Source organism: Neolamprologus multifasciatus, chromosome 6 (genome assembly GCF_963576455.1).
Source record: "Neolamprologus multifasciatus chromosome 6, fNeoMul1.2, whole genome shotgun sequence".
Classification (NCBI taxonomy): domain Eukaryota; kingdom Metazoa; phylum Chordata; class Actinopteri; order Cichliformes; family Cichlidae; genus Neolamprologus; species Neolamprologus multifasciatus.
Genome location: NC_140444.1, coordinates 9,776,630 through 9,804,332, shown reverse-complemented (window position 1 = coordinate 9,804,332; position 27,703 = coordinate 9,776,630). Strand labels below are relative to the sequence as shown.

At 40.4% G+C, this 27,703-nt stretch overlaps 2 protein-coding genes across 6 annotated transcripts; one reads left to right on the top strand and one right to left on the bottom strand.

Annotated features, from left to right (window-relative positions):
- On the top strand, nt 1-10,091 carry notum1b (notum, palmitoleoyl-protein carboxylesterase b). Its single transcript, XM_085163966.1, has 11 exons — nt 1-744; nt 1,502-1,554; nt 1,652-1,747; nt 3,524-3,584; nt 4,460-4,518; nt 6,388-6,490; nt 6,569-6,760; nt 6,959-7,056; nt 7,149-7,296; nt 7,380-7,427; nt 8,959-10,091. The coding sequence occupies exons 1-11, from the start codon at nt 383-385 to the stop codon at nt 9,290-9,292; spliced, it is 1,554 nt and encodes a 517-aa protein (XP_085020092.1). The 5' UTR covers nt 1-382; the 3' UTR covers nt 9,293-10,091.
- tmc6b (transmembrane channel-like 6b) lies at nt 10,026-27,524 on the bottom strand. Of its 5 annotated transcripts, none has more exons than XM_085163949.1 (22): nt 27,421-27,503; nt 26,320-26,394; nt 22,324-22,487; nt 20,708-20,838; nt 20,382-20,540; nt 18,646-18,801; nt 18,437-18,545; nt 18,092-18,176; nt 15,790-16,047; nt 14,833-15,032; nt 14,608-14,752; nt 14,323-14,478; nt 13,757-13,935; nt 13,571-13,661; nt 13,369-13,466; nt 13,132-13,227; nt 12,962-13,037; nt 11,958-12,091; nt 11,127-11,303; nt 10,945-11,023; nt 10,730-10,816; nt 10,026-10,628 (listed from the first exon to the last, which is right to left on the bottom strand). In XM_085163949.1, the coding sequence occupies exons 3-22, from the start codon at nt 22,377-22,379 to the stop codon at nt 10,614-10,616; spliced, it is 2,487 nt and encodes an 828-aa protein (XP_085020075.1). In that variant the 5' UTR covers nt 22,380-22,487; nt 26,320-26,394; nt 27,421-27,503; the 3' UTR covers nt 10,026-10,613. The 5 variants fall into 5 exon arrangements, with proteins under 5 accessions (XP_085020075.1, XP_085020076.1, XP_085020077.1 ...); XM_085163950.1 differs by lacking the exon at nt 27,421-27,503 and adding an exon at nt 27,177-27,414; XM_085163951.1 differs by lacking the exon at nt 27,421-27,503 and adding an exon at nt 27,254-27,414.
- Nucleotides 27,525-27,703: the final 179 nt, after the last annotated feature.

Sequence of the window (27,703 nt, the reverse complement as noted above, 5' to 3'; positions counted from 1 at the left end):
ATAAATTCCCTCTTCATCCGCAGCTTATAAGACCTGAACCAAAAGGCAACAGGTCACTGGATAGACTGAGCTGGACGGAACTTCAGAGATTTTTACGCACGGAAGAACCCGTTTACTGGACGAACTGCACGCGATTTAAGGAAATGAACTGGAACTGCACGCGCATTTTGCATGATTTTGAATCCAGATACCCATCTCTCAGGGCACCATGGAGACCCATAAGCTGTTTTTACCCAGCACTGCTGGTATAGGAGATCGTTTGCTTAAAGTCTCCATGCGCTTTCGAAGAACTTCCCGTCGATCTACCCACTCATAGGATATGCTGTGTTTTCTTCAGAGCCCACGCAAACACGCGAGGAACGTTCTCCAGTAATAATTAGAAATGCAGAGCCGTGGTGTGGCGAGAAATTCACTTGGACTGTCCGCGGTGCGCTCCTGCTTGCTGCTGCTCTTCATCCACCTGAGCGCACCGGTGGAGGCGAGGAGAGTGCGCGGCGGTCGGGCGCAAACACGGAGGGTGCAGCAGCAGCAGACGCCCCCGCCGTACAGGGAGCGGGTGGAAGGAGCAGAAAGCTTCCCGTTAGACTTCACAGCTGTGGAGGGCAACATGGACAACTTTGTAGTGCAGATAAAGAACTTAGCGCAGTCACTCTATCCGTGCTCTGCGCAAAAGCTGGACCAGGACATGAAGCTGCACTTTTTGAAGAACTTGTCCGTGACTTGCAACGACGGGTCACCTGCAGGGTAAGTGAATGACCTGAAGATTCTTCAGAGTTTCTTAATGACCTACAGGCGTGATTTAAAACCACAGTTTTGACAGTAATTGGTAAGAATCTGAGACACGGAGGGGCAGATACACCCAACACCCGATCTGCGTTTTACTACTGGTTTAGATCCGTGTACTCCATTCCCGTGTCACTCCGGATGTGACCAAAATGGATCAAAGGATCAGATCAGAGAGAGCGCCATGCACGCTGCAAATTAGCGCGTACACGAGAGGGAGAGCGCGAGCGAGGAAGAGAGAGGGGCATTTATTCTTGCTCTGGCGACTTTACGATATAGTAAAATTAAGAGTAATGACAACAAAGATTATAACTAATGATAGTTCAAAGATTTATGGAATCACCAGTTAATTCCACTCAATGTCAAAGTTTTTCAACTCTGTTCCAAGTGTAAATTATAATATATTGTGGGCCCAATATGAATTAAATCGCTGTGAATGAGATGACTCTTTCGATATGCCACCCGCATCAAGTGTGAGTGTGTGTGTGTGCTGCCAGCAGCATGGTGAGTTTCCTGTCGCTATGTGAAAAAACACAACCGGACATGTGCGGGTCTGCAGTACCCTGGCTACTACAGAGAAGCTTAGTGATCAGAGCCAGATCTGTCAGTTCAGGATAACAGGAAGCATCCCCAGTGTGTGGAGACTGTTTGAATTCATTCATGAATGTGTGAATACATCAGCGCTTTCACGCTGCTTTGTTTTGCTGTTCTTGTGCAGTTACTACATCAAGGAGTCAAAAGGAAGCAAGAGGTGGCTGCTGTTCCTGGAAGGTGAGGATGAAATACACCTGATTCAGACCACACGGGGTACTCAGTGCAGCTATTTGTAACCTGTGTGTGTGTGTGTGTGTGTGTGTGTGTGGTTCAGGTGGATGGTACTGTTTCGACAGTCAGACCTGTGAGAGCAGGTATGAGACGATGAGGAGACTGATGAGCTCCACCAAGTGGCCACTAACCAGAACAGGTACAGGTCCTACAGTGTGTGCTTGCAGAATCCACTTCTACACATTGCCGTCTCTATCTGGCTGCTCGTTTACTTTTCTGAGGCTGCCCAAATTGACACATGGCACTGCTTCTCTTCCTCTCCATAATAATAATAATAATAATAATAATAATAATAATAATAATAATAATAATAATAATAATGGATTGCATTTATATAGCGCTTTTCATGACCCCTCAAAGCGCTTTACAATACCACTATTCATTCACTCTCACATTCACACACTGGTGAAGGCGAGGCTGCCATATCGCGCCATCATCATGAAGTGTCCTTGGAAGCTGACTGTAGTAAAACTCCATTAAATAATCAAAATGCTTGTTATCATGGGCCAGAACAGCTGTAGTTATTAGAATAGACAATTAATGAAAATTACTGCTGTCTGAATAAATAAAGCAAGCACACCAAAACAGGCTCCACCTGTTAACCTCTAGAAGTTTCCTTGGGCAAGATACTGTATTTAGTTGTATGTAGTTCTGAAGGACTGACACATCCTCTTGGATGAAAAGGAAAACTTTTTCAGGAACCTGAAGAAGCCCAGTTGCTTTTTAAGCACTCCTGACTTTCATGCAGTGGATGAGAGAGAACCTACATAGACATACAGTGTTGTAACTTGCTCAAAGAAACTTCCAGAGGTAAACAGATGGGGATCAAACCACTGACAACAAGAAACACTCAAGAATATTGTCTTTACTTAAATTAAATGAATACCTTTAGCATCATTTATACTAGTTTTTGATTTGTAGCCTCAGTTTCACAATTTTAGCTGACAGAAGTGGCACCCAGTGCGGTCTTCTGCTGCCGAAGCCCGTCATGTTGCACATTTAGAGATGCTCCTCTGTATACTTTGCTCATAACAATTGGGTTATTTGAGTTACTGCTAAAGCTCAAAGCAGCCTGTCCATTCTCCTCTCACCTCTGGCATCAACATGGCATTTTCATCCAAAGAACTACTGCTGACTGGATAGTTTTTATTTTGGGGGGGGTCACTTCTCTGTAAACTGTAGAAATGGTTTTGTGGGAAAATCCCAGTTGATCCGTAGTTCAGAAAATACTCAGACCAATCCGTCTGGCACCAATAATAACTCAAAGAAGCTGCTTAAATCACCTTTCTTCTCCATTCTGATGCTCGGTTTGAACTTCATCAGGACGCCTTCATTTTGTCCACATGCCAAAATGCACTGTGATTTGCCCATTCGATATTTGCTTTAATGAGGAGTTGTACCTAATGAAATGTTCAGTGATTATAGCCAGGCATGAAGGCGTTCCCTGGTTTGAGCAAATCTTGTGAATTCTCTGCACAGCCTCACAGAGGCTTCACTTTCCTCAGCAGGAAATAAAAACGTCCTCTGAATGAATGAGATCCATTGAAGTGTTTGCGTTTCCACTTTAGCTGAGATCGCACTAATCATCGTGAGTCAAACTCTCTGGTTGTTTCCCTCCAACCATCAGGGAACTCCTTGTTTGTTTATGAGTCTCTCCCTCCGACTCTGTGTACTTTACACCGGTGGCCAGTGCAGCAGCCACACAGGCTCTTTAGTGCCTACGTGTAAATGCTGACCAAAGCAGAGAAAGTTAACGACTGTTTGTCGCAGGGGAATCACCTTCAACAGTAAAACACAAAGCAGGATTAAAGAATTGTCGCAGCACATCTTACCTTTTTCTGACCTCTTTGACTCTACAGTTTATCTATAAAGTTACCATCATGTCACATCTCATCCATCTTCCCTCCTTTCACAGGAAGGGGAATTTTGTCTCCGCAGCCGGAGGAAAACCCTCACTGGTGGAACGCCAACATGGTGTAAGAAAGCATGCCGCTCCTTCTCTGTACATTTAATGGTTTTGTGCATTTTCCCTTTCATTTTCTTTTCAGGGATAATTCCTTCACTTCTGTCAGCATTAAAATATTTATGTTAATGAGGGTTTTTTTACATTTTGGTTGCTTCATATGAATATTTTCAGTTTGTGATCTTCTCTGTGATAAATATATACTTTTACTTTGAAGTACAAGCTCTAATTTGAAAGAAACCGAGTCAGTTTTTATGACGTAACAGGGTGTTGCCATGGCTGAGGTGATACTTGAGACAGTAATGCAAATTTAGTATACTAAAGAAGATTATTGCCTAGAACTATGCTGTTTAAATTTGATACTAAGTTACAAATAGCACTAATTATTGGAAAGCTTTCCATTTTTTGTCTTTTATATACAGTTACAGTGGTGGATGAGTGATGGGGTCAGTATATATTCAGCATAGACAAAAATAATGAAATATGTAGAATGTTAAGCCCAATCCTATCCCACTGTAGGGATGAATCATAGAAATAAAGCAAAGCATCTTCAGTAGTGTGTCAAAAAATGAAAATATGGAGCTGGAATTTAGCATAGCCAACACCCTTTTAAGCTTAAATGGTTTATTTGCAAGTTTCCTTGCAGTTATTGATAATTTCATTTAGAATATATACAATATAAGATACACAGTGATGTTGTTTTTGTCATTATTGCCCGGCTGTCTGCACACACTTGTGCTTGTTGTGTTCTGTTTACTGTCACACAGCCAACGGGGCTTTTTAATCTGCCGGCATCATCAAATCTAAATGTCTAAACGAGTCTGGCTGCGATTCCAGGTTGCCCGTGTTCTCCTAACAGTGTTTGTCTCTCTCCCGCGCCCCCCACAGGTTCATCCCGTACTGCTCCAGCGACGTGTGGAGCGGAGCCACCCCGAAGACAGATCAAAGTAAGACCCAGTGCGTGATCGCCCAGTGTGTGAGCTTGTGGCTGTGGTTAAGAGAAGGATTTATAAAGAAAGATTTATCAGTGGAGTCAAAGGGCTTCGTGTGTGGAGCCTCTTTTAGCTCTCAGATCTATAATTTTTTAGCTTCCTCTTCTGGTTTATTGAAAACCTCATTATATTTTATTAGATGCGTTTCAGGCACTTGGAAAAACATCTTTGATTTACAGCATCACAAACCAACCCACATTCACTCATCCGTTAAAACTGCAGAAATCCATAAAAGAAGGCGAAAAACAGCATTTGGAGAAATATTCACCCCTCCTCCTGCAACTCTTTCCTCTCTTTTGTGTTTCGTCACACGTGTACGAGCTTCATACACACGAATACAAACAAGTCACTGCTGACTTTGGCTTCACACAGAACAGGCCTCAGTCTCCCATGTGGAAGTCCTCTGTGTAACTCACTGTGCCCTCAACTTAACCTGTAGACCAGGGTTGTCACAGATTTTCACTTCACTTACTACGATAAGAAATCTATGACATTATCACAACATTTATAGAAAATTTAAAGTAATTAATATAAGCTTTATTGACCCTGTTGAATTGGGCTGCAATTATTTCTTTGCTCTCAGTGTTCGACAACAGACAACACTGACAAAAACAGCACATAGCATTTATATGTGCAGCAGTGCAAAGTGTGGACATGTTGGAAGAAATAGGGGATTCATTTGTTACTATCTATAAATATATATATATACATGTACAAAGGAATACAAAAAACAAATTACACAGTTATTTATGCTGTCGATCTTTTTTACAAAATATTGAGATTTCTTCTTTTTTTTTTGAAATCATAGGATATCGTTGCTATGCAGTTCTCATGACAACCTATGATGACAAACAAAGACACAGTCCATCATCATTAGTGACTTATCAATCATAAAGTTGCCACTTTATCCTTTTTGACTCTAACAGGTAAATGGTAAATGGACTGGTTCTTATATAGCGCTTGTCTACTCTCCTGGAGTACTCAAAGCGCTCTACACAACACGCCGCATTCACCCCATACACACAAGCACTATTATCTATATGGTGAGTGCTTTCTAGCTATCATTCATACGCATTCATACTCTGATGGGCAAGTCGGGTTTAGTATCTTGCCCAAGGATATTTGGCATATTTGCAAAATGGGGGAGCCAGGGATCGAACCACCAGCCAATCAGCAGCTGACCTGCTCTACCTCCCGAGCTACAGCCACCCCTTATCGTTTTTTCACTTACCCGGTGAGGTGGGGAGACGAGCCCCCGAGCTTCATTGTGAAGAAGAATTCTAACAGGGACCATAAATTATAAAATTAGCAGCATGATGTATTCATTAGGACTCAATACTAGTGCATTATTATTTATTTATTTATTTTATAAGAAACAAACTCCTTTTCCAGACAAAAATAAGCCCCCTGCTGGCCATTAGAAACAATGTAGGTTTAAGCCGCTTTACTTTTCACGTCAGGAGGCTTTATCCATTTTTAATATACAGTTTATGGTCCTATCCCTTTACCTTTTTTCTCTTTATACTGTCTCACCTGATCTGATATGAAGGCCAAGGTCTCCTATCTCAGTCTACACTCTCTACATCCTGCATACAGCCTACTGCATCAACAGTCTTAAAACAGTAGATCCTTTGTGTTGTGTGAGGTCATTCAGTTCAATTCCTTTTATTTATATACCACCAAATCACAGCAAGTCACCTCAAGGCACTTTATACTGTAAGGTCAAGACTACTCAGCTGCCTGTCTCCGAGTGTGAAGCCAGGCTTCAGTGTGCCATATTATTCATTTATATTCTATTCATATTTTATTTCTATTTATTCTCAGGTGATTATGCGTTCATGGGCTCTCTGATCATTAAGGAGGTGGTGAATGAGCTGCTGACAAAAGGGCTAGAAAACGCCAAGGTTCTACTCCTGGCAGGCAGCAGGTTAGTTCAGCTTCATGTGCGTCCGTGCTCTTCACCAAAAGCAGCTGCTCACTGTTAACTCACTGTTTGTGTCTGCAGTGCCGGTGGGACAGGTGTCCTGCTGAATGTGGACCAGGTTGCAGAGCAGCTGGAGACCCAGGGATATACAGGGGTGCAGGTTAGGGGCCTGGCTGATTCTGGATGGTTCCTGGATAACAAACAGTACAAATTCACAGACTGCCTGGATACAATCAGCTGTGCTCCCACTGAAGCCATAAAGAGAGGCATCAGGTAAGATGAAGACGATGCTCAAGGAGTGATATAGTGACTTTTTTTCCACCAGGGTGTCTAAACGTTTTTTTATTTGGCCAATACTATCCCTGTGTAGTAGCATGGAGCAGCGAATGAATGAAGGATTGAAGCTACAACCAAGAACTGTGGAAGGGCCAGACTGATTTAGAAAATGTGCGATGGTTTATGTTTGTGCAGGTACTGGGGAGGACTGGTGCCAGAGAGCTGCAGGCAGGCTCACGTGGGAGAGGAGTGGAACTGTTTCTTCGGATATAAAGTCTACCCCACATTAAAAAGTGAGTCACCACACACCCCGAGCCTCTCAGCTAGACAGAAGATGATGTGTCATTTAAAGTCTGACCCACGGAACGTCCTCTCTACCCTGCAGGCCCGGTGTTCGTGGCGCAGTGGCTCTTCGACGAGGCCCAGCTGACGGTCGATAACATCCACCTGACCGGACAGCCCATCCACGAGGGCCAGTGGAGGTACATCCAGAAATTGGGGCAGGAGCTGAGGCTTACGCTTCGTGACGTACCGTAAGGAAGAAAAACATGCATACATGTTCACAGATATGATAAGACTTCAGTTTTTCTGACCCTCTGCTCTTTCTGATTGACAGGGCGATGTTTGCACCGGCATGCCTGTCTCATGAGCTCATCACGAGAGCGTAAGTAAAAATCAAACCATAGATAGATAAATAGGGTAAATTTATACATAAATTGCACAGTGAGAAAATGAACCAGATCTGTGAGTTTTAGTACTTTTGATTTTAAGAATAGTGGATTTGTGTGATCTCTGTAATCAGTTTTATGGATTATCCTTATGGCCCTTTTTTTGCAATATGAAGATTGATGATAGCGAACATTTATAAGTGTTGCCCCAAACCTCTGCACTGTAAAGCAAATACAGTGAAATCTGAACAATAGAGAACGTAGAGTGATTTCACTCAAAATTGAAATACTTCTTGAAATGTTGTTACATATATGATTTATATGGGACTTCCAGCTTTGTTTTTATCATCTATCATCACACCAAGAAACTTTTGTTCAAGAACTCTTTCATTTTCCACATCATCTATATGAATCTGCACTTGTCAGTTTCTTTGGGAATTCCCAAAAAGAACAATTTTAGTTTTACGTAGATTTAGTGATAGTTTGTTCCTGTCAAACCACTTTTTGATTTTGCACATTTCTGAAGTGATCGTATCCAGCAGCTCCTTTAGATTCCCCTCAGAACAAAAAATATTTGTATCATCTACAAATAACACTACTTTTAATATATCAGATACCTTACGAATATCCTTTATATAAATAATTTTGGACCCAGTACAGAGCCTTGCGGAACACCACAAGCAATGTCCAAGCATGAGGTTATTAATTAATATGTCATGATTGATTGTATCAAACGCTTTCTCGAGGAATAATCCAGCTGCATACTGTTTCTGATATTATAGCATTTGTAATCTCCTCGATTGATTCAATTAATGCCAGTGATCTTGATCTTTTCAATCTGAATCCATACTGACTATCAGAGAGTAATTTATATTTATCTAAGAATCTAAAATCTGCCCAAACATAAAAGAAAAGGGGCATCAAAAGTTAAATAGAAGAAAGAAGAGAACATCAGTGTTCAGGAACCAGTCCAGCTTGTCATCCAACAGAACCCCAGATATTTATAAGAGTGCACCACCAAGAGTGCATTTCTCAGCATGGCTGAGAAATCCACCACCATCTCTTTGGTTTCAAGGGCATTGAGATGGAGGAAACTCCTACTGCACCAGTTTCTGAAGGTTCCTGCATTCCTGTCCCTGTCTGCTCCTGATACATGCTACAACAGCAGTATCATCAGAATATTTGTGGCATGATTTTGAGCTGTATTTAAAATCTGCCGTATAGAGCGTGAACAGAAACAGGGCTAAAAAGGTCCGTGTGCTGCACCTCACTGTCCCAGAGAGTTTCCCAGACTAACAAACCGAGGTCCTTTTGTTAAGTTGTCTGTTTCCCTGGACATAAGGCAGGGATTCATACCCATCCCCTCCAACTTGTGTCTCCATGAATTTTACTAAATGCACTTGAGAAACCAAACAATGAAATACTCATGAAGCATCAGTTCCTTATACTTGAGCGCACTTTTCCTGTGGACTGTTCTGAATCTTAGTAACCTTTGCTCCATCACTTTTGGTCTTCCCATCACTGCAGGGACTGGACGGACATCCGAGTGAAAGGAATCTCCCTCCCCAGAGCCCTCCACTGCTGGGACCGCAGCCTCCATCACAACCTCCACATCAACAGCAGCCACGGCCACCAAAAGCACACGACCCCTCCGGTGAGAGGTTGTCTTCTACAGCTGATCGACAGCTGCCCGTGGCCGCACTGCAACCCCTCCTGCCCGACCATTCGGGACCAGCTGACAGGACAAGAGATGAGCGTCATCCAGTTCCTGAAGCACATGGGCTTCGACGTGCAGAAGATGGCTCAGCAGCAGGGGATGGAGCCCAAGAAGCTACTGGGCATGCTCAATAACGGGAACTGAGACACATTTTCAGAAGAGTGGATGAAAACCAAGATATCCACCAACAAAATAAACACACAAAAGTGCCTCATGAGTTTTGACAATATCGTTCAGCTGAATACAATCAAACCAGTGTTTGAGCTCTTAAACTACAGTATATGAGATCACATCAGATCCACATAACCTCCATAAATATGCAGTTTTATGTACTGTATCATTTATATGTGCAAGTCCGTCTCCGGAGTTTTGATGGGAAAGACTGGAAACACTTCCCAGTTTGTTGTTGTGGATTTTTCCAGCATGTTCTTTGTGGGACTTTGGTGCTCACCTCTAAAATATCCAGTTCAGAAACCCATCTACGGTGCTGCTGTTTCAACCCTTCACCAAATATGCTGCTTTTTTTTCTCTTTATGGAAAAGATAATTTAATGGGTAATATTTACTGATATAAAGATGAAATATTACTTTGTTCTTCAGGCCACGGTTAAAGGATTTATTTATTTTTCTACTGAAGAGAACTTTTTATATTTCCTTATGGTCAAACACAGTTAACCACCTACATACCACCAACTACATATTTGGCTTTTTACCTGCATGTTTGTTTAAAGAAAAGAAGAAAGAAAGAAAAGAAAGTGTATGCTTGTAGAGTGCATTATGTCCATACTGTTCTTCAGGCTGTAAGCCTTATATTTTGTTGTATGGTAGTAGTGCTCACTCCTTTTAAACGCACTAATAAAGACAAATACACGCTGAAATATGAGAAAAAGATAATTTACTTACAAAACAGAACAGTGGCAGTTATCACCCAAGAAAAAAAATAACATCATTTACAACATAAACACACTCACACCAACAAGTAATAAATCCACCTACAGCATACATACTAACAACACAGTAGAATCTTTCCAGTAATAATAAACTTTTGTTCACATTTGCTATAAAAGTGCTTCTAAAAAAAGGAAGGGCTAAAGTTTTCTTGTTATGCTGCCCATTTTATTACAGAAAGATTTACCTGTTTTATCCGCTTGTTTAGCTCCTCAGACTGTTCTCTTCTGTTCTTTCCCTCTCATATCCCACCACTGTGACGCTGCCTTTTCTTAAACTCTTTATCAGTTTGTGCATCTTTAAAGTAAACCAGCAACATCACAAGTAACATTCACATAGATAAATAAACAGTCCCTTTTCCTTCTAACTACATACACTTCAACAATCTACGTTTGGCAAAATGAAACATCTACTGCTGCATAGTGATTTTGAGTGGTTAGTATTCCAGTTTTATCCACACAGGTTTAAAATTTCTGTGCTTGGTGGACTGAGGTTTGTCTTCTGGAGAATCAGCTGCCTCAACATGTCGAGTCCTAAAAAAAGGAAGGAAATAACATGGAAGGTAAGAAAACGGTTGGATGTGCAGTCTGGTGTTGTAGCATTAGAAATGTTGGTGGTTATAAAGGTGACTGACTTGGCTTTTAAGACGTTTTCCAGCATCTTGTTTCTGCTTGTGGACAGACTGCAGCCGATTGATCAAGAACTTTTTATCTTCTCCCTCCTGAAGACACGCAGGAAAAAAGAAAAAGTACAAATACATTTCAGTGTATAACATCCTAGCACTGTGGTAAACTTGGACCGAAAAAAACCCCCCCAAGTTCTGCATTTGAACACTAGGTGGTGCCTTACATTTTGTATCTGATCCTGGAGTAAATTGATGATCTTCCTTTGACCGTCCACCACCTGACTATGGAAGTAGATCACTATCCTGATCAACAGAAAATCACAAAACAATCAAGTGTTTAAAAAGATAACACTGCTATCAGTGATATAGATCGTGTGTGTGTGTGTGTGTGTGTGTGTGTGCTCACAGAAAGACGCCTGCTCCCACAAACAGGAAAAAGGGGTTTTCCACAAAATATGTGTGAGCCTTGGACAGCACGGACAGGCTGGGATTATCTTTTTCCAGTATTTCCATCCAGTGTTTTCCCGCCTTAAACATTGTCTCAAGCTTACGAAACGGACCACACGATGTAGACGGTGTGATGCTGAAGACATAGAAACAACAGATGTGTGAATGCCTCAAGTATTTGTGCAGGCCGGAAAACAAAAGACGAATCAAGTTCTGTTTCTTATTGTTGGAAAAAAGTTTTTTGAAACTAACCCAGCCATGAATTTATAACCCTTCACTAAGGCTGAGCTCACACCTGTGTTTGTATCTATTATTCATCTCTTAGGGATACCGTCACATTACAGGGACCTGCCTCCCTCTTAGTGTCAAAAACATGATCTCCTCAAGGCTACCACTTAAATTCCAAGGTTTCCATTGAGGTTTCCAGCTGTTGGACTGAGAACATTATCAGTTCTGGGTTACTCTCAGAGCTGCAGAACCAATCTGTTCTTCAAAATCAAACCCATTCGCTCTTTGAAGAACAGTTTGACTTGTCGAGTGTTAACAATTACTTAACCCCTCTTTCACAATGAGTGTAGTAATCAGTAGGACAATGATAAACACAAAAAAGCTACCGTTTGCTTAATAAAGTGCTTCGCAGATTGTGCTGTGCTGCAGGTTGTTTTTTTTAGGATTATTCTGCATTTGTGATTTCATTGGAATAGATAAGGACATGCATGACAATACATGCCGGAGTTGCTAGAGAAAAAGAGGGGGTTAAATCCTCTTTGAGCTGCCTGTTTGCGAGTACCTCCACATGGTATATGTGACACACACGGAGGCGCCGAGGAGGGAGGGGATGCAAAGGAGAGTGATAAAGATGGTGGTCATCTGGCTGGCTCTGTATGGCTTCCTGGGGGCCTGACAGTTCAACATCACACTGCTCTGTGGAATAAAGAAATAACACAAGAGCTGGGGTCAGAGGTCAATGCCTTCATAAGAAGTGTCAGAGGTTCAGGAGAAAGGTTGACATTGAAGATGTGGCCCACTGAGCTCAGTGTCTACAGGTAAATTAAAGGTAAGACAGCAGAGACAAAATACAATATTTTAAGGCTACATTGCTGCTTAATTAATTGAACAATGAGTCTACAGACATGTGAACACACGATTTAACCATTTTGCATAATAACTGGTGTGTGCAGATCCGTCCTGGATAGCTGCCTGCACACGGGTCTCTGCTTTGCCTTATCCCACCTTTCACAGCTGCCCAGAGCCTGACTGGAGGAGGGCCCAAGCCAGCACCCCAATCAGGCTCCAGGCAGCTGGTTTATAACGAAAGTCAAGCTTAAGCTGTGCTTTCAAGTGAACAACGTGCCTTTGGCCTCATTCCAGTTTGCATCCAGATTTTAAGGTTTCCTGGTATTATGTCCTGTGCTACAGGATATTTATGTTATTTCTTGTAATGTTGAGGTCTGTAACATGCTTGTTTTGTTCCTCTGTATGACACACCTGCTAAACAACAGGAGTTTTGGCGAGACAGTAATAATTCACTTCCCCAAACACCACATTGCAAGTATTTTGAGACACTGGCAGGATGCTGCTTTTTCACCTTTGATGGTTAAGAGTCAGGCTTAACGATTACCCTTCTGTTATAAGTTCCTTTTTGTTTTGTTTGGTTCTTTGTCACACCACCACCCTGTACCTCTAATTAGCTCTCACTAACTCTTTTGCAACAACAAACAAAAAACAGTTCCACCTTGAGCAAGTGCTTTCTGATTTTCTTTTTGAATGTTAGTGTCTATTTTGTGCATTTACCATCTTTATGTAGAAGACCAGAAATAGTTTGAGAATCTGCACCGCAGGCAGGACTGGACTGAAGAGAACTCCCAACCTGAAGAAACACAAACATAATTCTCATCCATCAGAATGAAGAGCTTGTCGCAGCAGGGCCACTTCACTGTGTGCATATCTAAAGAGATTTGTACCAGGCTAACGTCTGTCCATAGATGAGATCCAGAACATTCCTGGCGATATCAAACACTGGTTTCCTCTTCCTTTTCAGCACCTTTTCAGAAAACAACCTGCCAAAGGCCAGAGGAGACATGAGATGAGTTAATGTAATAAAAGAACTTGACTAAAAGTACATAAAGAGATAAAAGTTGAATTACATTTAATGAGAGAAAAAAAGACAAACCAAGAAAGAACTTGTTGAAGTGACCCACCTCCAAAGTAACTCGCCAAACAGCGTGTCCAGTAGAGTGAAGATGAAGTCCATGAGCAGGAAGCGATAAAGCTCCTGACCCACAAAATCCTCCCAGCACTGAGATAACAGACATAGTCAAAACAAACTTGTGATTAGAAACCCTTTATTCACACAGTTGTCTACTCTGGTAGCTTCAAAGTGTAATTTCTTGTTTATGTTACCGTCAGGCCAATGCTTTTGTATTCAGGAGCCACACGACCCAGCCAGTGGAAGCAGAGAACTCCAAGCATGCTCGTCTTCAACATCAAATTCCTAGAAAACACAGAGTGAGACTGTTAACAACCAAATCCATCAGTTCTGTACTCTAACCTCTGACATTACTCAACCACATAATGCTCTGCTCGTACCGGCCAATGGCGACATATGCGAAATAAGAAGGTGACTCGTAGGTCTCCATCCAGCCGACGAGGTTGAACAGGGCAGGTAACAGCAGGTTAATGACAGAAACCACCGTAGGCAGAGACAACAATCTGGCCTCTTTCATCAAAGGGTTCGCGTCAAGATTACGATGGTTTTGCTGCAGGTCCTAAGCAAGAAGAAACAAGGTGTCGGTAAGCTGTTCAGTTACATTACTGAAAAATATTGGTTTGATTGTGCAATATTTTTAGTCGATACATATCATGACTGAACCTGACTATAATCATAGATGTATATAAATTTGAAATGAATGAAATTGTAAGAAAAGTGGGAAATATAAGATGTATAAATAGATTAAATTCATTTTAGAAGCAGCAGGAGACATTTCGATGTTACTGTGATGCTGAAACCGTGCACCTAGTCACTAATCTGTGTGATATACAGGAAGTACAGTATTGCAAATGAAACATCCCGTGTTAACAAGCTCCCTGTTTAAAGAGCGATATGGAACAAAGACTTTATGACACACTGGGGAGGACAATCCATCCAGCCTCACCTTGTGGATAAACTCAGAGAAGTAGTAAACGCCAGCCATACAGCCAGTGGTGCTTGCTATGCAGATTGTCCATGCCACTCCATGAACCATCAGCCTACAGAACCTTTTGCAGAAAGTGCTCTTGGTATGCTTTTGAGTCAGCTCTGCCAGCAGCTCCTGGTGAGGGGGGAGGAGAAGGGTGGTGTGAGGGAGAGATACAGACCACAATGAATGTTTCAGGTCAGCACATTCCTGCCAGTCAGCGTCTACAATGTGAACGAGCGTCGTGTTTGTTTGCATGCTTACTTTGAGCTGTGTGCCGATATTTTCAGACATGATTTGAACAGACTTTTTCTTGATGACTTTAAAATCCCAGCAGCTGAAGGTCTTCATAGTCAAGATACTATTAGATTTGTTGATTCTGAAGCTCCGACCAAATGTTTTCGACATGCTGTTGGGAGATGACGTGTAAACAACAACAAAGCAAGACTGATGTGGATACAGTTGTATGAGGTCTGTTTTTATCTGTACCTGTATACAAGGATGATGCATGTGATGAAGAATGCCATTCCAATGGTGAAAAAGTATGCGAGAGGCATGTTGTAGGAGAACTGCTGTGAGTCACTTGTCAATGTGGAGGCATTTTGTCCTCCCCCTTCATCCCTGGAGCGCCTAGGCAGTGTGTAGTTAGCGTAGTATCCATAGTACATAACGGTATGTGAGAAAGAGCCCTGAGACAAACACAAGAACAGAAACTTCTTTAGCTGTACTTTACAAGAAAGTACAGGCAAATATAAATAAACAAACACAGTGAAAGGTTAACAAATTGCATTGCTCCAACTTGGGAACAGGAACTGCCTGGAAAAATAATTTTTTGTCTTTGTCTTTATTATTACTACACTTCCTGTAAATAAGGGAACATATCAAATTCTTAAATGCTATTTGTTATGCTCATTTCCAAGTCAAACAGCTAAAATTATGTTTGATTGTATTGTTTCTTTGTATAGTTCAGTGCAAAATTATCCTTATTTATCTTATACTAGGCCTTGGTGCAACTCCTCAGTTGATCGATCCATCCACTTCCACTTATTCTTTTCAGGGTCATGGGGGGCGCTGGAGCCTATCCCAGTCTTAGGGCGAGAGGCAGGGTACACCCTGGACAGGTCGCCAGTCTGTCGCAGGGCTAACTCATAGACAGAGACAACCATTTGCGCTCACATTCACTCCCGCATTCACACCTATGGGCAATTTAGTGTTTCCAATTAACCTATCCCCACTAACTGCATGTCTTTGGACTGTGAGAGGAAGCCGGGGCGAACCCACGCAAAAACAGGGAGAACATGCAAACTCTGCACAGAAAGGCCCGGCCTGATGGTGGACTTGAACTCATTGACCAACTTGGACATCTGCTAAAACTTTGACCATCTTTTGTATGAGCACTTCAAACAGTAAGTGATACCGCAACAGTCATCGCAGCAGACAACTTACTGCTCCAGTGAGGAGCTCCAGTCCAGAGAATGATGTCATCTGTGGATCCCGGTCTGGAGGATGCACAGCCTGAGGCAGCACCAGGAACGCACCCGTAACCAGGAACAGAAAGACATTAAAAAAGACTAGGGTCTTGAGAAAGAGAAAGTACGAGAGGACTCCAGTCCCGAAACGCCCGCTCACTCTCTTGAGCAGCGTTTGCCACGGCTGGAGAGAGTGCAGGAAGGACAACCAGCTGTACCAGCTCTTTCTTGCAGCCTGGAAGGAGACAGTTTAAAAAAAGTCAGGTGGAAATAAATAAATAAATCACTGTAGCAACACAAGACAAACTGGACATGTGTTTGTGGTTTTCTGAGACGCTGTGACTCATATAGAAAGTCATAAATGCTTGGGCAACAGAGCAATCACACTGGTAGGAACACCTACAGGAAATAATCACCCCAGCTGCAACATGAAAGTCAAACGTTCCATTTTCATGTGACACATTTACAATAGCATGTCACACCCTTAGAGCACCTTGAATAAATCTTTAATATTAAATAATGTTTTATAGGATCTTAAAAGCCCCCCCCCCCGCTGACAATTAAAGCTGAGTTAACAACCTGTCCCTTACTACCATAATGAATAAGCACTCTTACACACTGTAGCTATCATGCTACATTTACTACATAGCTAAAGTTTGAGAGGCTTGTGTCGCGACTCAAATGCTTCTTTGGTTCAGGTAGGGTTTACATTTTGTCAGTACCTTGGAATTTCTGTAGAAAAGTTTTGCAAAGTAACAAGCTGCACATTGCACAATATCACACCTATACCCCACGCTCCTCTACACCTCAGGACCTTGGGTACATTTATCCACATTGCATTTTATGAGTTTCACTTATGTTTCCATGCTATCACACCTCAGTGACCCTGACAGGAATAACCCAGCTGAAACTTAAAAAAAAAAAAAAGAAAAAAAGAAAGAAAGAAAGAAAAAAAAAAACAGAGGAAGGAATGCAGAGGAGACACAGATATGCTCATATATGATTTTATGCTTTGAAATGTGGTTAGAGCAGAACTTAATTTTTTAATCTTGCACTAGCCAAGTACTGACAATTTACACAATCAATCACATATGGGAGATAAACATGACATGTGTTTGCTGACCAGCCCCTGAGCCTTGTGGGGTTCTTTCTTGCCAAGCATGTAGATTGCTCGTGTATTTGAGTTTCAAATTCTTAGTAAATATATTTAAGCTTAAGTTTTTCTTTAGGCATTTCCCATTGATTTCTTTATTGTTCTGGTATATTGTGAGTCTTAATTGTGGTATTTTTGAGTCTTTGGTTTCTGTGTTTAGTTTAGAAATATTCTACTGTTGGGTTTTAGTTTTGTGTTACTTTGTGGTTCAGGCTGATTATTATCAGTAGCCGTGGTCTATTCAGAGTGTTTTTGTTGTGACTTCCTTTGTCTTAGTTCCATGTTCATGCTTCAGTCCTTTTGTCTTCGTCTGATAAGTGTTAGTATTCATGTCTGTGTTAGTTTCATGTTTTGTTTTCAGTTTTATTTTGAATTTTATTCTGTGCTTCCTCTCTGCCATCCAATGACAAGCGAACTTTGTTCTTATTTTGGACTTGCTAACAGTAATGTTCATATGAGTGAAGGAACAGTACCTTATATACACAAACACAGAAATGACAAAGAGGTTATACTCCAGAAACTGATTATTGATAAGATGCAGCAGGAGAACAAGATGCAACTGAAAACAATGATGAGAGCACAATGTGCAAACTGTGCACTTTGGGTCGTCATCTCTACAATTCTCAGCAGTTTGTAGGACAAACTTATCCCTCACAACAAGATATTATTTGTCACATTTTCTCACACACACAAACACACACTTCAACTAAAAGGTATAAAACGATATCTACTAATATATACATATACACATTTACACATTAACACCTACTATCGTGTTAGTTTTTGTTTTGTTTCTCCCCATCTCTGAGATTCAGTTTTTTCTATTTTTATGACGTCTCTTTAACACTTTACGACCAGACAGTCTCTTCACACCTACCCTGTAACATAAATACTGATTGTATTTGTTTTATACAAGTATTGACACTTTTTCCCTCTCAAAATAAAAAAAGACATAAACGAGTTAAAGGGAGTTTTGAACTCAGTGTGGGCAAGCGTTTTTTAATCTTTTTTTCCCCTCACTATTAAAAATGCAAACATAGAAACACAACTATAACAGTTTATAGTTTCCTTGTATCTGTTAAGGAATTTAAAAATCACAGAAACAGAAATACAAAGGATAACTTACAATGATGATGTAGTATTTAAGTTGACTGCAACAGGAAAGCTTCTTGTTGGAAAGTATCCGTTTTTCCTTCTGCATTACTAAATTCCTGTATACAAAAAACAACAAAGGATCAGTGACATGATGTGAAAGAGTATTTACAGACCAGTAAATATAAACTTTGTAAATACTCTAATGATATCAAAGATTGTAGATCATTACATTTATTTGCAGTGTTTAAAATCCAGTATACAGTGAGAATAAGATGTGCAGCTAATGTCAGAAAGAGTAGAAATAAGCAGGCAGTCAGTTTATGTGGCTGCAAACATAAATAAAACACAAAAGAAGCGATGACTACGAGCAACATGCCTGATTTCTTTCTTCTCAGCGACACTCAGAGGCATTCCTCGAAGCATCCTCACCCGGTCGCTCACAGGCAGGTTCTGCAGATTGTTCACCAGACGTTCCCTCTTACTCACTATAATAAACACAAGCGACATCATTTATATTACATCATTCTAATGCAGTGTAATTTAATCAGAGTAAACAGTGCACAGCACTCGTCTGACAGCCTCCACCTTCTGCATCTGTAGTGTCCCCCTCCATGCCGTAGCTTCGTATGGACGGTCTAGAGGAGGGAGAGAAGTCCCGGATGGATGGTCTGGTCTGCCGGCGTCTCCTAAGCTTCAAGGTCTTGTTGCAGTACTGAGAGATGATGGCTCCCCTGTTGCGGCCTGCAGAAACGGGATCAACAACAATTATTTCCTCGAAGGAGTTTCATGAAACCAGAGAGCTCTTCCAACTTCTTGTTTCACTTAAGTACATTAAGAAGCACCGTTTGATGCAGATAAACTGCTAAAGCTTTAAATCTTGCAGACTTCTTGTAAACTTTGTGGCAAGCTAACAGGTGCCACTTCGTCTCTTTCTAGCAGCTACTCCCCTGCAGCCTGTGTGGTAACTCTAAAGGGAGACAAAGCATTTACTGCACTACATTTATTTTATAGCTGTAGCTACTCTTTATATAAAATATAAATATAAATAAATTATGTTACATTCTTAGAGCTAAAGCTAGCAGGTTTACAAAAATAAATACTTTTTTGGGTGGCTTGGCGTGTATTAAAAGTCTGGTATATAGTCTAAGTCTATATAATCTCCCAGTTGTGTTTCACATGCTTAAAATATTGCACCATGTTGCAAAGAAATAAAGCAATCTTCATTGCCACCCTGTTTCTCCTGAACTGCCACAGACAGGAAGGTGATAAACGAAATGCTTCCTGCTGAAACACATCAACACCATGTTACGTCAAGCAGTAACACCATGTTAACACCTGCTACACCAGTACCTCATTTTACTGGTCAGCACTGCCCTGTCCACTACAGTGGTATACTGAGCATTTATTTAGCAAGTTACTTTAGAATATGATAGAATATACCATACTGAATTCATTAAGTTACTTTCTAGGGCCACCTAATTATTTTACACTCAGCATAACATTAAATAACATTTATTTATTTTAAGTTGTTTTTTTAAATCAGTTTATTTTTTAAGCTATTCCAACAACCAAACAAACAAACAAACCCCAAAACAAAACAAAACAAAAAAAAAAAAAAAAAAAAAAAAAAAAAAAACTTTTGGGAAAGATAAAGACGATCTTATCCATTTTTTTTTAAATTTAAATATTTTTTAATTTAAAAAAAAAAAAAAAAAGGATAAGTAAGCTCTTTGAACAAGACCAACTTTCAGACAGTATTTTGTGTTTTAGGTCTGTATATTTCTCAGAAACTACGGCGAACATGCTTCTAGAACACTTTGCATTAAGGATTTTGACTGGATTTCAACATAAACCAAACTGTGGTAACAATTCTCATTTCTCATTCTGTGGTAACTATTTGAGAAGTCTGATATTTTTCAATAATGTAAAAACAAAAGGAAAACAGCATATAGACTGTGTGAGACTGTTTATGATTTAAGTTAGTTGTAAGAACATTTGTTAAAGAGTAAAAGAAACGTGAAAATGTTCTGACTTAGACCTCTGCAGCTGTTACATAGTTTTAAATCTGACTAAGCCAACACACTATTAGTGATTAGTGCTGGATGGATTGCACTGCATGCCCGACATGAACAGTCACCACACTGAATCAGCATGTGTCAGAAATCCTAGAGAGGAGTGTCAAAATTATATTAAAACACATGTTAGACACACACAAAGTAATCCAGATGAGTGTGCTCATAAGGTTTTAAAACAAACTAATTTTTTTATTTCTATGTATAATGCTCTCCTCATGATTAATAGTTGCTTGTTGCAGGACTCACCAATGGTGCGACTGGGCATGGAGGACAGGATTTTCAAGGTGTCCGAGGACCAGCCTTCACCTTGGATGGGGTCCATTTCTCTTTCACCGCCATCACATTCCAAATCACTTGCCCCCTGCCTCCTATGCTCATGTTCAGGGCCACACAATGGCATATTGTCTGAGGATAGAAAAACAAATAGACAGAAAATGATGCCTTTGCAATTCAATGCACCATTGAAAGGTGTTACAAGTGGTAAAGACATTTTAGGCATGAAGAAAGAATATATATTTTTTATATAAATGAAAAATAAGAGTTCATCACATGCAAACAGTCTTTCTTTTTACCTCGACTCTCCTCATCCAAATCACTCTGCAGCTGCTGCAGCTCCAAGGCACTGGATGCTGCTCCATTGTCACTGTGTTCTGCAATTAGCTGCTGAAATGAATCGTGAACACCTTCCTCATCTGCCGGGCTCCTGACAGAGAGATGCACAGGCTTGAGGACCGATACAAAAGGAAATAGGGTGGTACAGACTAGGCTAGATTCAAAGGCTTCAAAGTGCTCTGAAGGCCAGTGACCACTGAGTAACCTACAGATAAAACACTTTCTGACTTAGACATCAGTGGCCCCGGTGGGAGTGGGAGGCTGCGAGCCTCTTCCTGCACCATCTATATCACATTTGGGCAAAACAAACAAACAAACAAAAAAGCGCAATACACAGTCCAGTGTAAAAGTCTCAAGTCATCTCTCATTTTTGCTTTCAAGGAGCCAAAGTTTGCTTATTGTTTTTTTTTTTTTAAAGTTGTCTTATAATAGTTCTAATAATAATAGTAATAGTTCTCCTGAAGGTCTTTCAAAAATGCCAAAAATTACCTACAAAGTGATTCCCAAAGAGCTACAAGCCAGAAACTTTGCACAGAAATTACAGGACAAAAGAAGTGCCAGGAATTTACAAAAAAAAACCCCAAACAAACAAAAAAGACCTGCCACGGGACATGATTGATGCATCTGCTTCTTTAACTGTACCATTTACTGTTCAAAACTTCATCAGAAATAATCTCATTGGAAGGGTGTTGAGCTGTTCTTAAGTAAAGGAAACAGGGGATGGTATGCCAGATTACACAGGAACTGAAATGAAAGTCAGCGACACCATGTCTTATGGAGCAATGAATCCAAATTAGACCAGTACAGAGGTCAGGAGAGAGGTTCAACAGCGAGTATGAAACACACAGAGGACAATATGTCGGGCACCAGTCTGTGTCTGGGGAAACTTTTCATACGCAAAATGTTTCATAGATGGTAAAAAAGAAATTTCAGACAAATATGACAATTCACACTCACAAATGTGACCATGTTGTTCATATTTTATCTGTTTCCATTTACTCATGCAGCCATGCATTAAATAATAAAAGTTAATGCGTGCATTATGTTGACTGTATGCCAGACTGACACAAAGTTAGTTTTAACATATTTCAGCACCATGTCCTGTCTCTAACTAGTTGCTGTGGGGCTGTGGTTCCTTGCCTTGTATCCCAGTCAGTCAGGCCCTCTTAGAAGAAAAAAAAAAGTTGCCTACTCCTGATTTAAATACTGTACGCCTAAGCCAGCTAGAGAGACCGTTTGTCTTTTTAGAAGGACAAACAGCAAGTTCACTTCCCTTTGACTTCTATACATGAATTAAAAGAAGCAAGCATGCAAACAGTCATGATCTGTTCAACCAAACAGAAACAAGGACAAAGTGGAGCAACTGGTCGCATTGTTAAAAAAAGAAAAGGATAGGAAAAAACCAGACAAAAACTCTGCACCAGAGTACAGTCTGATCTGCCTTCCCATTTAAGCCTTCCCTCCCACTCTCACGGCCTTCACGCTAAGAAAAAAAATATCGACAAAATCAAAAGAAGAGTGTGAAAACAAAACAAGAGTAACATGAAGTGACACAGAGCCCTACAGTGACACTTACTCCAGTCCAGCTTCCATAAGCGGGTGGCTCAGGTCAAAGTTAACATTTCGGGACATTTTCCTTCTCTGCCGACAGTCTCGATGTATCCAGGTGTAATTCTCAGGTTCACACCCGCGCCTGCTCAAACCTGCCTTCTACTTCCACCATGGTGTTTGATCTTCTACCTGGGAGGAGGGGGGGAGGATTAGAAGGTGGGGCGTTAGTGTTAGAGATAAAGGGGAAGAAAATGCCAGCGCACTTGCTTGGAATTTGATTGCTCTGGTCTTGTTGCTGCTTGCCCTGAAAGGTTATTAAAGTTACAGGTGTGCTTAAGTGCAAATGTGTATCAAGTGTCACTGCACAGTCAACATTCCCTGGCCTTTACAAAGAGAATAAAGTGACCTGCATGATGCATCAGGGAGTCTTGCTGTGAGGAACTGTGTCACTTTGTCTACAATTCTGAGAGCTCCACTGTGGTGCGGTTTATAATAAGGCCTGTGGCCAGAGTCAGATGGCACTGTGTCACCAGTGACATGAATATTTATGAATGACACATGAACAGAGACAGACTAACACATTGTACGATTTTTCTATCAGATCGTGTCATATAAGAGATTTTGAGGAAGCATGCTCGATGGCTTGTTTGCCATTTAAATGGAACATTGTTCACTTGATTTTCTACTTTTATTTCTGGGCAACTGCTTCATACGGTAATCTAACCTTGGAGCAGCTATAAATTCTGCTCTTTGGACATGATAGCTGACTGTAAAAACAAACTCCACCTACTTCAAAGCTAGGAGGCACTACACATCTGGGAAGATAAAATGTGATATTAAACTAAAAAAATAAAATAAAATAAAATAAAACATTTGGCTTTTGGTAACAGTGACTGACTATTTACAATCTAAATTTGGTCAATAATTAATGATTTTTCCTCATTATTATTATTATTATAAAGCTAACTTTCTCTTGACATTTAATGCTTAATGTGTCATTTTAGAAGATTTTCCCTGATTAACCCTTCTCTCTCCATTATTATAACTGATCTAAATTATATCTAAGCTTTATTAATAACACTTACAGAAAATTAAATGTAGGATAATAAAAAAATAGAAACACCTCTCCACAATGTCTTCATATTTTACATATTTATGGTTGTGGTAAAAAACAAAACAGCAAACCCATACATGTTGGTGTTTGTTTTGTCAGTTTGTCTCTGGCTCACAGCTTTTTATTACATACTTGTCACTTTTGGAGCATAATCTGTCCTTATTCTTTAATTATTTCCCTCAAATGAGGTCCAGTAGTTTGAGGGATGCTTGCGGTGCACCTATTACTTCTTTCTTGTTAAAGAAAGATTGTGTGTTATAGAAAATTGTGTTTGTGGTTCATCTCTCACAATATCTGTGTTACAATACTTAAAAAGCACTTTGAGTGGTCAGAGAAGTGCTATGTACTTGGAGGTCTATTTACTAAATGATTTAAAAGCCATTATAAAAGCTTGAATGTATCTCAATTATTAATGGAGATAAGAAATTACAATTAGAGCCAACTTAAAAAAACAAACAAACAAACAAAAAAAAACCAACAGCACAGTAAATGGTAAGATTGTTCAGACTCATTTCAACCTTATGGGTTCAATTATCAGATTCTCAAACAACAGACAACATAACAGAGGCTATCTGTGAAAACAATTTCAACTCCATCAAGCATTAGATCCACTTCCTGTTTACATGCTCCCACACTAGAAACATTAGCTCAACAGTGCTCATGATAAGCAAATATAAAAAAACAGCTGAGCTGGAGCTGGTTTGCTAAGACTATAATGCTCTAGTATGATACATATGAGTATTTCCTTTGCATGTCTCTGTGGAGATCAGTTAGCAGATAATGCAAAGGTTATCATTCAATAAGCCAACAAAACCCACACACTCGTATAAGAGCAAACTTAGGTTCCAATCATTCTCAGAAATCCCCACAAACTAATATATTGCTCAACCACCAGAGAGATCATTCTCTACCAAGCTCTTACCCTTGTCACATACAACCCAGAAAATCAGTCATGTGCCACACTTTTTAATCCGGTGATATCCGGTCATGTAAATAAATGGCCTTCAATATTGTTTGTTCTTCAGGGAAACTTGATGAGCCAGTATAGTGCTAACAGGGACACACACACACACACACACACACACACACACACACACACACACACACACACACACACACACACACACACACACACACACACACACACACACACACACACACACACACTATAAATGGCTGTCCTGACCCAGATCACTGCAGTAAGAACATCAGGAATTAGGTGTACGCTCTACTTGGTGAGCTTCAGGAGCACCGCCATCCTTTACGGCTGCCACATTGGTTTTTGTCATGAGCTGAGTTACGTCACCACAGCCCTGTCACCGGTACGGTTTCCTAATGCAAACAGCATTTTTCCAGTCCTCTTACTTTGGGTTCCCCCCCCCCCCCCCCCCCCCATTTCCCCAGTCCCCCTTTTTTTTGTGTTTTTTTCCTCTGATCATTTTCAACTCTTTCAACAATTCCAGCATATTTAGCCAGAGCAAATCTGCAGTGACACAGAAGATAAATATTAGCCACTGAAATCAGTACATATCATCTTATTTTCCTAATATGACGTACATAAATATGTCAAACGACTTCTTAACTTTTGACACAGATAACCAGAATATATGAAATGAAACTAAACAAACATGATGCTACTGCAATAATGGTATGCATCTTTAAGTAAAATTCAATATTGATCATTTTTCATTGTTATTATAACAATGAAAACTTTGGGGTGCATCCTTTCTTCAGCTTCTGATGTAAGGCATGGCAGAAAAGAGGTGGACACGACTGGTTTAATGTGATTGCCACTTTGAAACTGTACTGCTGGGCCAGCAACAAACAAAGGGTGCTTAGTTTAATCATTCCACATGAACGATGATCCACAAACATAAAAGACAAGACCTGGATTGCTGGGTCTCTTGGTTTTTGTTCTGTGTGAACATATGCAGCATGGAAAGAGTTGGGAGGAGCTCTGCATATCAGTCCAGTCACCAACTAAATGACTCCATGGCTGAGAAATGCCGAATTACCAATTTTTTATTTTATTTTATTTTTTACTGCCCTTGCTCTTTTCAGGCTCTGTTAGGACAATCTACTGCACACATATGGTTTCCCTCCCTTTCAAACATACTTTTACGATTACCAAATTGTTTCCAGGATCATTGCTTGTTATGCAACTAATATTTCTATCTCAAATTTTCACTTCTGCAGGGCAAACAAGCAAACAAAGCAGGGTCATACAACACTCCTCAGGTTGAGTCACTCTCTGTATTTTGTCATACTGTTTCTCCTATTTCAATGTCTAAGTGCAACTAATATTAAGGCAGTCCTCTGAGAGCGTACAGTCAGTGCAGGATACCGTGGGAATGGCTCAAACAGAGAGCCAGGCAGGGAGGTCAAAGTTGATCTTAAAGACAGCCAAACAAAATAAGCCAGAGAAAAATGCACACAAGGAGTTTGATGTAGGGTTGCTTGAGTATAGTACAAATGTTTTGGTCAATATGAACAATCATTCATGCAGATTGAAATGCAACTGTAATTGAACTGAATACAAAGGCACAAGTAAAAGCTGAGGAGAGGGAATTTGGGTTTTTTTGAGTAACGAAAGCAAAGCAGGAAGGGCTAAAAGACAAAACTAGGGTCTTTTACAAAGCTCAAAAAGTAGCACGAACATTTGGACAGATCCAACTGGAGGGCCATGAAGAGGAGTTTAACCAAGTCACAATGAAGACACCACACTCCAAAAATCAACACACTGTATGATATCATAAAATGGTCTGATAGTATACAAAAAGGAATTTCTCCACCCTTCCAGCTTTCAAAAACTGAGAAGTGAGAACTGAGAAAAGCCAACAAGAGGCAGCAGCAAAGCCCAAAGCTGCAGTTAACATGGCAGCAAAACAAAGACTTGGATTACAATACCTCAGAGTTTGAGTGAAGCCTCGTGAAAGGGTGGAGAGAAAGAGAGGTCTATTTTCTTGCAGCAACTCTGCTTAACTGTAAAGGAAATAAAGGTTGGACGAATGGGCATATGTTGAGCAATAAACACTGTAAAGATCATACCGTAATAGACAATATTGCAAATGTGCATGCAATTAACAAAGCCAGGCATGCACGCAGGTACACACACACAACAGTCACACTGTTATTCAGGCCCACAATAGTCTCTTTAATTCAGAACAGAGGACTCTAAATGATAGGTTTACTCCTGGCTACATCACAGAAACTGCAAACTACAACACATATTTAAATGAATGCCAGTAGTGCACCTATTACTTCTTCCTTATTAAAGAAAGATTGGGAAATATAGAAAAACTATGTCTGTTTATCATCTCTCACAGTATCTATGTCTGAATACTTAAAAAGCACTTTGAGTGGTCAAAGAAGTGCAATGTACTTGGAGGTCTATTTACTAAATTATTAAAAAGCTAGTATAAAAGCTTGATCTTAATTATGAATGGAGATAAGAAATTATGGTGAGGATTTTAGATCCAACTTTTTTTTTTTTTTAAACAGCACAGTAAATGGTAAACTTGCTCCGACTCATCCCACCCTTGTGCGATCAATTATCAGCTTCTCGACAAACAGACAACTGGTCTGACAACATAGCAGCGCTATCTGTGAGAGCATTTTAAGCTCCAAACTGCAAACTGAAACACAGTTCAACCTTTTAATCTGAACGTATCTGCCAATTTGGGAAACGGAGACCGTTGAAAAAAAATCTGCCGTAACACAACACACAACAAAATGCTTATTCAGAGATTCGACGCTGTAATTACATCCGCAGGCTTTTCTGCTGAACACAGCTTACAGAAACAAAAAGAGCAGAGTCACAGAGCCCTTTAAAAACACCAACTTCTCTCTTTGCCGTCGGTTAGCTTAAACTCTAAAAGAGGCGGTCGACAAGTTGCCAAAGACCGAAGTTGAACTTTAACCAAGTTGAATAGAAATTACAAACAGGAGCAAATGAAAATAAACAGCAGCTAAACTCTCAAAAAAGAGTCCCCAAACGTATTCACTCACCTACTCAGAATCGTAACAAACCTGCTTATCTTTAGTAACCGACCGCTGTCAGTCAAAACACTCTGCACGCTAAACTAGACGGCGGGGACAAACCATTAAAGGATGCTGGGGTTCTACTTTAATATAAAAACTAGTAAAATTATAAAATATAAATTACTTCACTCGTCGAAAAACCAAGCTAATACCTTATTGTGTGATATGATTTCCAAACGATTCAACATACTCATCTGTAAGACCTGTAACTGATAACAACGTAATGTAAATTTGACCCCCCACAGAGTTG

Coding starts and splice junctions, on each gene's coding strand:
- notum1b (XM_085163966.1), top strand. CDS start 383: ATGCAGAGCCGTGGTGTGGCGAGAAATTCACTTGGACTGTCCGCGGTG. Junction 745..1,501: donor AACGACGGGTCACCTGCAGG/GTAAGTGAATGA, acceptor GTTCTTGTGCAG/TTACTACATCAAGGAGTCAA. Junction 7,297..7,379: donor CTTACGCTTCGTGACGTACC/GTAAGGAAGAAA, acceptor TCTGATTGACAG/GGCGATGTTTGCACCGGCAT.
- tmc6b (XM_085163952.1), bottom strand. CDS start 22,379: ATGTCCCGAAATGTTAACTTTGACCTGAGCCACCCGCTTATGGAAGCT. Junction 20,839..22,323: donor CTTATGGAAGCTGGACTGGA/GTAAGTGTCACT, acceptor TCTCTCTGTCAG/GAGCCCGGCAGATGAGGAAG. Junction 10,817..10,944: donor TCCAGGATCAGATACAAAAT/GTAAGGCACCAC, acceptor GCGTGTCTTCAG/GAGGGAGAAGATAAAAAGTT.